A 10,000-nucleotide genomic window follows, 5' to 3' on the forward strand; every position below is an offset into this window, starting at 1 on the left:
TAATTATACCCTGTCGATTAATCCCTGATATATGGACAGCTGGGCCCCGTTTCCCGAAAGCTTCGTTAGCCTAAGTGGATTGTGAAGTGCGTCGTACGAGCATCGTACAGTTTTCACACCGTTTCCCTAAAGCATCGTTGGTAACGAACGTCGTGAAAACGCTCATAGCTAACGATGACTCCAGGGGTACTCGTAGGATGCGAAGAGCATCGTTAGCCTACTATAGCCTCAGTGGCGTCACCATCGGACATTCCGTGTATTGGATGCGTTTTATTAAAACACATCCAATACCACTGAATGCCAAGCTGGCACAAATTCGCAACCAAAAACAGTGGTTACCGCCGATATATTACTCATAGACTACTGTTAGATTTAAACAGCAAAGATAGAGACATGTTAGAAGTCAACAACAACATAATTTATTGCAGCAATTTAAAATTCAAAAAATATATGCGCAGCCGAAATGTACCGATCAATCGCCACGTCACAAGGCATATAATAAAATCAAATGATTCCATTGCTCTTGTGTGGGAGGTCGCTTTCGAGCTGCACTTGCTGTCTCCCTCTGATTTTAATTCAACCATTGTGGTTAAAATGTCCTCATATTGATCAATGACAGAAGACATAGGCTACTGCAGACATGAATCATGCTGAGACCAGCGGGTGTCAGATCATTTCTGCAGGCGTTTTTTGTTGCGATTGTTTGCATGAAGCACTGTAGGCGCTTCGGTGAGGCTGTGATGAAGTTCACTATTTATTGGACCGTGTCTAGACAGTAACGAACATCCCTGACCATAGTTAATCGCGTTTGTAGACTACACTCAGACGTGAACTCACTATTGCATGCGGGTGTCTTCATTCATAAAACAATTAAAACATTCAGGAGTATGCAATAATACAAATTATTCTAAAGAGGTCTAGACTCCGTACGCAACCCCGCCTTCTCCAGTGAACCAAGAAAGCCTGCGCCGTGACGAACGGTGGATTTGACCTCCTCGGTTTAGCAGCGTAAAAAGAACTATAGCCTACATCATCCTGCCCAACAATATGGACAGGATCTAGACCAAGCTCTCCTAATCGGGTCAGCAATAACTGCGTGGCAATGCCTAGCCTCTGCATTTGAATGATAATGAATGAATGGAACTTTGCATTTTTAATGTCTACAAATATTCTAGACTAGTGAATGCGCGCCAATCAATGAAACCTTATGCGGAATCAGATAAAGTCGGCTCTCTTTGCTGCGCAAAGCATGTTTCAGAAATCAGCACCTAGTTGACGCACAAGCTATTTTTGGATTTTTGTAATATGGAAGGGGGGAAAATGCCGTGAAAAAATGTACGCACAGTGCATTCAGGATTAGAACCGATACATATGTCGGCCTAGGCCTAATCAATTGCGTTTTAATATCTTTAGCATTCAAATTATTGCAGTCTATTCTTTTCGTAGGCTCTGCTGTTGGCCTTGGTGGGGAGATATTTTAACGCTTTTTAGCCCCATTTTCCTGCGACATTCCTGTGTCTCCCTCAGTACAGAGCCCATTTCAGCACTGTGTCAGTAGACAGTTACAATCCTACGAACGTCGTGAGTGCAGTGAACACGCATTCATGTTAAGAGGAGTTTCGGGAAACGCTCCAAAGAAATTCACGATGGTTCGCAAGATCCATCGTGAGAATGATCGTACGAGTGAAGATCCATCGTTATCGGGAAACGAGACCCTGGTCAATTGTTGAAAATGCATTAAACTGTAATCAGAAAACGCGGTTATATGCTATAGACCCTAGACCATCTGTGATATAAAGGCTGCGAAGAATTTCGAATTATAAATATGTACAATGTATCCTTTAAATATGTCCATGGAACAGATGGCCAATGTGAATAATAGATATGTGTGGACCGCTGAAGAGGTAAAACTTTACCTTGCTCTCATCGAAGAAAAAACATTACTGCTATTTTAGATGGAAAACAACAACGCAATTCCACTATATATCAGGATCTAAGAGAGAGCATGTTATCAAAAGGATCCGACAAGCCCTGAATGTGTGTAGTTTTCGGCTCCAACCACTTGATGGAAACGCACCTAATTCGAATTTCTTTTTTGAGAACTTTCTAAAGATTCGCTTCACCTTTTAGATGGAAACGTGATGAACACATACAGCGTTCTTGGATCTGTCGTCCATAAATCCTAACCCTAACCCAGGGTTCCATCCTGTCAACTTCAGTTGAATTGTAAAAGGGGAAGTTGTGTCATTGTGCGCCTTCATTAGTCATCCTCCGTGATCACGCAGAGGCATGAAGTCTGAGAGGCAGTGTGCAATTAGAACCCCCTTTGAAAGCGAGAGTTGTCACGGGGGGGGGGTGAAACTGCCTCTTTCTAATGGCTTTCTCTTCTGCAGCTCAGGAGGATGCAGAACAACGCCAGCACTTTCTTTCCTACCCGTTTAATTAGCTCTGATGGGCTAGCATACAAAGCTTCAGACATCGGCGCCGAAGACTCTCCTTGTGTGTGTGTGTGTGTGTGTGTGTGTGTGTGTGTGTGTGTGTGTGTGTGTGTGTGTGTGTGTGTGTGTGTGTGCATGAGTGTGAATGTGTGTGTGTGTGTGTGTGTGTGTGTGTGTGTGTGAATGTTAGTGAATGTGTGTGTGTGTGTGTGTGTGTGTGTGTGTGTGTGTGTGTGTGTGTGGGTGCGTGTGTGTGTGTGTAAGTGTGGGTGTGTGTGTGGGTGTGTGTGGGCGAGGAAGGCTTATCCTGTTCACGCTGGTGCATCCATGGTATCAATGAAGGAAAGAAATGGTTTTCCTGTCTTCTACGTCCTTCAGTTCCAATCCCTCTCCCATTAATTCATTTATTAGCATTTATGAAACTGTATTAGTGTGAATATTATTCAATGGCAAATGCCGGGAATGTTGTTCACTAATATTGTTTACTAATAATTACAATGGGCAAGTAATTATTGCATTACACTCAATATAAATAAATACTAATACTACCGTCTGCAAGAATTACAATGGACAGCAGCACCAGATCTTTCTGGGGAGAGCCAGGAGGCTGAATGCCTGTTTCTCTTTATTATCCCAGTAAATAAGACTGCACTTTCAAGGCAACCTTTTCAACCAAAAGCTTATTTTAAAAGCCTGACAAAAAAACTGTGTTTTGTGCTTTCTGTGTCATGCTGCAAAAAGGAAAAAAAGTATATTTCTTTGCATTAATTTTGCTGAAAGGAAATCTGAATAGATATTGTGTGTGTGTGTGTGTGGGGGGGGGGTTTGTGTGTCTGTGTGTGTGTGTGTGTGTGTGTGTGTGTGCGTGTGTGTGTGTGTCCTTGTGTGTGTTTCTGTGTGTTTCTGTTTAATGCATTACCATGTATGCATTCATCTACTTTATCACCCTTATTATGTGTGTGTGTATATGTGTGTGTATGTGTGTGTGTGTTTGTTTAAGTGCATCACCATGTTTGCATTCATCTACTTTGTGTGTGTGTGCATTCATCTACTTTGTGTCTTTGTGTGTGTGTGTGTGTGTGTGTGTGTGTGTGTGTGTGTGTGTGTTTGTGTGTGTGTGCGTGGGTCGGTGTGAGTGGGCTTTTTTGTATGTGTGTTTGTTGATCTCTAGCTCTCTGGACCTCCTGAGGACAGACAGACAGACAGACAGACAGACAGACAGACAGACAGACAGACAGACAGACAGACAGACAGACAGACAGACAGACAGACAGACAGGATCAGCCCATGGTGGCTGGTTCCTCTGATGATTGTTGACAGTGCGTTGTCATGGCTCCTCCCTCTCCCCCCTTAGCCCTGTAGCCGTTACCACGGAGACCTACTGTCAGCCTGGACCTCCAGCCCGTCTCCCCTGGAACGTGGCCGTTACCACGGAGACGTACCGTCAGTCTAGAGGTCCAGCCACTCTCCTCTGGAGCGTGGCCGTTACCATGGAGACGTACTATCAGTACTATTAACCGGTAATGGAGAACTACCGGCAGTCTAGCGGCGCCAAATAATTCTGATTGCAGGAGCTAGATTGTTTATAGCAGGTGCTAATACATTTTGACTCGGAGAACCACAGGTAATACGACACACTATAATATGGTACGAATCGCCCAGTCAAATCACAACAACAAGCAGCATCGGTAGACAGTCATCCTCGTTTACGCAAATGAAGTGAGAGAATTCCGAACTTCTATAACCATGGCTCCCGTTTGGTCGTTCCCCTGATGCTCGCCACATTATTATAGAAAATATTAGGGCTCAGCCTAATAAATATTTAGGCTCAGCCTTTCCTCCCCCCCCCCCCCCCCCCGAGTGTCCTCCAATCTGACTCGGGAGGCCCACTGTAACGCCTCCTCTCCACTAAAGTGGATTGGGAATAATCTCTGATACATATTCGTTTCAGTTGAATCTGTTCTGTTTATCGCCACTAGGTGTCTCTGTTACATCGGTTCTGCGCATTCTGGCCAGCACCTGCCTGTGCACCTGCTCTGCCACCACACTGTTTCCCCATTACGCCAACATATCTGATCCCTATTTCCTCTCATTGATTGTGTCTCTCTTCGTTACGTTTGTCATCCTCAACCCGATCCTTATTCCCCATTTGCTGATCCGTCGTTATTGTGGATCCGATGTTGCATTGTGGATAATATATCTGGTGTATTCCGGTACAAGGCAGGATCACAACAATATTTGAAGTGGGGTTTAGAAGATGAATTTGTTTGCTCAGCTGGGGAAATATTGGCTCACCTTACAGCTCGGGTCTCTGGGCGGAGGAATATGAGTTTTCCCTGCTGTGATAATGATCAGGCGTGATGGCCTGCGGTGCTTCAGGGCATGCTCACATAACATAGCCGAAGCCGGTGTTGGTATTGCAGGATCTGTTTGGTTATCAGGTTATTTTGCTCCATGGGACATATGAACTAAAGTGTTTAATTGCGCATTTTTCTTGATCAGACGTGTTCTGAAAGACACGTGAATATTTTATTACTTTTCATAGGCTACTTCAAGTAGTTAGCCTACAAACGATGCCAATTGCATTGTAAAAGTAGCCTATAAAGGAATAGGGTTAAATGTCACGTTGGGTCATGTGATATTTAACCTATTCCGGCCGTATCGACATCTCTGATGAGTCTTTTAGCTGACAGCCCGATATCGATCGATAGATAGACGGGTTATTGATCACTCCTCCTAGATTAATCTGAGCGCTGAGTGTTAAATCAAACGGTGGTCGTTAATAACGGGGTCTCTCTGCGGGGGTCTGCGACTGGCTGGTTGACGTGGTGCTGTGACGACGCGATGGATGGAGGATGGAGGGCTCTGCTGGCGGGAGAGGCTCAGACGTCCACCCTCTGCGTCTCTAACGCAACCAGCGGAGACGGAAAGGCTCTTCCTCCTCTTCATCATCCTCTTCCTCTGCTTCTTCTGCTTCACTTTGCTTCTTGCGAGAAGAGATGAGGACGCGGATCTCTGGTTCCTGAGCCCTTCGTGACACACGGAGGAACAGACCGGTCGTGTAGCCTGATTATCTTGGATTGATATTTGGGGAGGAAGCGAGGAGGGGGAGGCAGGCATGGCAGGCGCTAAACTCACTCCGTCGCCCTCGGAGATAGACCCAGACGTCAAGACCGAGGTGCAAAAGACCCCCCCGGAGCCCACCTGGGTAAACCCGTCGATGGCGGCCCGGACCATGGGTTCCTTCGGGAGCGATACGGGCCAGAGGTACGGCCGCCGCAGATCTTGCACGGAGAGATGCATGCTTCTCGATGCAGTCGGGCTGCAAACCAGTAGCCCGACTGCATCGAGAAGCATGCATCTCAAAGCAGTCGGGCTGCAAACCTGCAGCAGCAGCCTCGTCCGCGTAACGTCAGCGGTGCCGCAGCGCATGCATGTGGCACTAAAGTCTCCACAACAACTCGGTTGATGGATCATCCACGCTAGTCTTGCTTTTGATATGCAATGATACTGTCTCATCATCATCATCATCATCATCATCCTCATCCTCATCAGCACCGTGACCATCATCATGTAGAAAGCACCGAGTGTCACTGTCAGTAGGCTATCGAAGTTGATTAATCGGAGCGTAAAATGACATATCCCGAGTGCCCCTGCCCGGTGTCCCCATCATCCCGGTTCATTCCCAGCTGATTTAGCGCCCCTCGCTTTCATCATACTCACAATGCGTGTTAAGGATGCCTGTGTGTGTTTGTGTGTGTGCGTGTGTGTGTGTGTGTCTGTGCGTGCGTTTGCGCGCGTGCATGCGTGTGTGTCTGTGTGCATCTGTGCGTGCGTGTGTGTGTGTCCCACTGAGCATTCAATGGGATTCACGGCAGTGATCGTCTGTTACATCATTGGGGGGGATGCTGCATCGTAATCACAGATGCATGCGTTTGTGGTCGTGGTGCTTCAGCCGCTCTGCTGGAGGGAGTCAATGGCTGCGATTCATTGAAGGGTCTGCAATGCAAACTGTTTGTGATTTGTGTTCATCCCGCCGCTCAGGGGTGTCCATCGTTCATGCATCAGCCATGCATTTGACGTTAGGACCAGAGAAAGGCTGGTATGTGATTGTCAAAGTAGGTTAATAATTTATAGTGATAATAATTCTGGTAAAAAAGGGTTTGTCTGTTGGTGAATTTATTGATTCAGGGTATCTTTTGGAACCGTTTCAAAAAGTAACACACGGCAATGCAGTGTCAGGATTCCTATAGCATGCATCATATCCACGTTTAGGATTTATTAATTAATTTAATCTAAAATCAATTAGGAGGTAAATAGGCAATTGCCTATTTAAATAGGCAATTGCCTATTTACCATAGGCAATTGTGAATTTATTTATGGGTCAACATCATTTTTATATATTACAAGTTCAACGTGAAAATTGAGATTTTTTAATATCAAAATTCCCTATGGTAAATATTTGTAGAACTTATATATGTCCTACAATATATGTCTATAGTATGACATATATTGACCAACAGTTATTTAAATACCCAGTTCTCTTTTATTAGTATACTAATCCAATAATTGGGTAAAAATAGTTCTGCTGCAAGGCTTCTCATTAATATGCATTTGGCATGCTCTAACACACACACACACACACACACACACACACACACACACACACACACACACACACACACACACACACACATTAGGTCTTGATTCAGAAGTAGCATAATTTAACCCAAAAGGCTAGCGTAGTTCATCCCACAAGGCGAGTGTCATTTAAGCACCAAGGCTAGTTTAATTTAATCAACAAGGCTAGTGTAATTCAATATTTACCTTCTTATTTACTGGTATCTGAAGCGCCTGTGGTAATATTGCCAATGTCAACGTGCCTTCGGGGCCAAGCACCATAGTCTTTCTTTTTCTAAAGAAAGAGTGCCTAAAAATAGGGCACCGCCTTGTTGCCATGGTCTTCAGAATCCTGTACCCCATATTATTCAGCAACGCAGAGGCATCTTTGGTTGTGTGCCAGTGGTGGTGTATAGTATAGCTCTCGACACCCTACCACTCTATGGCTGGGTGGTTAAGTGGGAATGGAACCACCAACACTGGCGGCGTTAATGCCTTGCTCAACCAACTGGGAAGGCTCTGCAAATGTTATGGTAACCAGGCCTCAATGTGAGTGGTGCTGTGATTATAGCAACATCCCAGCTAATAGAGACATAAACGTATGTAAATGTATTGCCGCAAAGTAACTGTTGTTGTTGTTACACCTTTTGCCTTTTAGCATTTTATATATTCATATATGAATAATGTGGAAATGATATAATAGCATATTAATCTGAATTATGAGTGTGCTTTTTAGGAGATGTTCTGCCATCCTGAGCAGGTGGGGAATGGCTCTATGGCTACCAAAACATTATCACTGATCACTGACTGGAAGGGCACATGAGGACAATGCACGCAAATGTCTTCATCTCATCATACCACGTACCTAAGGGCTCTCGCCACTACATCCGTTATTCACGAGTAATTAGGATGAGGAATGAGAGAACAACGTGGCCCGCGGAAGATAAATTGATGACATTCTACAGCTGCATTATTAGCACTTTTTTGCATGCATTATTAATACGTGTATGTGGAGATCCAGCATGTAGAACTGTGCACATAATGCCGAAGGGTGCACATAATTGTGATAATCCAGCGTTTATGTAGGAACCATTTTGATTCTTATGCAGTCGCCCGGAGATGTAGACTCCTGCAGAGCTGAGGAATACGATTTTGGGTGCATTGGTTGTTTCTGCACCATAAGACTAAAACAGTCATCATTTGTGTTCTCTAGACAATCAGTCTCACCTCCTCCAAACGTTCCCTTATTCATCACGCCACTTCTCCATCTGTCTCCACCTATCTCCTCCATCTCCATCTTCGGTCCCGGAGCAGAGCAGCCAGGCTGTCAGGACAGATAGGTTGGCCGGATGTTGTCTGGGAACAGAGTGCTTTAGATGGGAGATCAAATGTAATAAGGGTGTCCATCTGGCCGGCTGACAATGGGATAGGAGGCCGAGGTGATGAGAGGAGGAGTGAGAGACAGGTATAACAGGACGAGATCATTGGAGGAGTGAGAGACAGGTATCAGAGGAAGAGGTGATGGGAGGAGGAGTGAGAGACAGGTATAACAGGACGAGATCATTGGAGGAGTGAAAGACAGGTATCAGAGGAAGAGGTGATGGGAGGAGGAGTGAGAGACAGGTATAACAGGACGAGATCATTGGAGGAGTGAGAGACAGGTATAACAGGACGAGATCATTGGAGGAGTGAGAGACAGGTATCAGAGGAAGGGATAATGGGAGGAGTGAGACATAACAGAGGATGAGGTGATGGGAGAAGGAGTGAGACAGATATCAGAGGACGAGGTGATGAGAGAAAGAGTGAGACAGATATCAGAGAATGAGATGATGGGAGGAGTGAGAGACAGGTATCAGAGGAGGGGGTGATGAGAGGAGGAGTGAGAGACAGATCAGAGGACAAGGTTATGGGAGGAGTGAGAGGAGTGAGAGACAGATATCTGTGGGCGAGGTGATGGGAAGAGGAGTGAGAGACAGGTATCAGGAACATCAACTGATTGATTACACGACCCTGTCATCTGTGAGTTACTGAGCCATGTTCTTAAACCTGCTGTAGGTAAGAATTAAGAGCTATTATTTGAGTGTAATTGTTTTACAAATAGCCTAGCAACCTGCCAGCTATTATTCAGGGTAAAGTGCTGTGAGAATATCTCGTTCTAGTTTACTGTGCCTGCCTCTGTGTCTGACAATTTAGATTATAAACCACTCAGTGCTAATCTAACCAATCAGGACATCTCTTCCGTGATTGGTCGGGGAATCCTGTTTGATTGTCAATCACATTTGTGTGAAATGCAACACTTCTTAGTGGGGGAGGAACTCCTCTCCATAGGGATGGGGGGAGCAGAGAGGGAAGGGATTCCTTTGTGGACTAGTTTCAAAATCTTGCTCTCTTCCACTGTTTTCTGCTCGCTCTCTTTAGAGCTACGGAATCGTACCTACAGAACCTTTAATGTGAATAATCGGCCACCCTTGTTTCATGAAGTTTTAAAGTTGTGTAGCAAATTGATCTTCATCATTATCATCACATTAGCTTGATGCGCGACTAAACCATAGCATCTAACACAATACAACCACAACATTATATACGACACTGTGACCCGGTGTACTAGACAACATGGTTTTATGAATAACTCAGTGTTATTCCTGTCATTGATACAGCACATGTAGTCTCAAGTGATTCCCCACAACTCTCCGAGGCGAGGAACACCCTGCAGACCTAACGGGAAGACCTTGAGCAGAGATTCACAAGGTCCTGATTATAATATTATTATAATAAAGTCGTTTTGAGGAGAATATGCCAGGGGGTCCATTTCAATGTCCCCTGTTCAACGTTTCCCCAGTGATGCTAATGCTACATTAAATACAAGGCGACTTCACAGAATTCTTTGAGGACAATATTATCTCTTACAAAACGTTTTTTTTCCCTCTGACTCCCCCTTTCCT

General features: G+C 44.9%; 1 protein-coding gene across 1 annotated transcript in view; it reads left to right on the top strand.

Annotated features, from left to right (window-relative positions):
- Positions 1–5,556: 5,556 nt before the first annotated feature.
- Positions 5,557–10,000, top strand: part of LOC307085492 (potassium channel subfamily T member 1-like) — a gene marked incomplete at both ends in the record, with an annotated part of 48,551 nt that continues 44,107 nt past the window's right edge. Inside the window, one exon of the mRNA XM_079750308.1 lies at positions 5,557–5,705. Within this exon, the coding sequence (XP_079606434.1) occupies positions 5,557–5,705 (149 nt within the window). The remainder of the gene's footprint in view (positions 5,706–10,000) is intronic.

The sequence above is a fragment of the Pollachius pollachius genome, assembly GCF_949987615.1.
Source record: "Pollachius pollachius genome assembly, chromosome: 1".
NCBI classification, from domain to species: domain Eukaryota; kingdom Metazoa; phylum Chordata; class Actinopteri; order Gadiformes; family Gadidae; genus Pollachius; species Pollachius pollachius.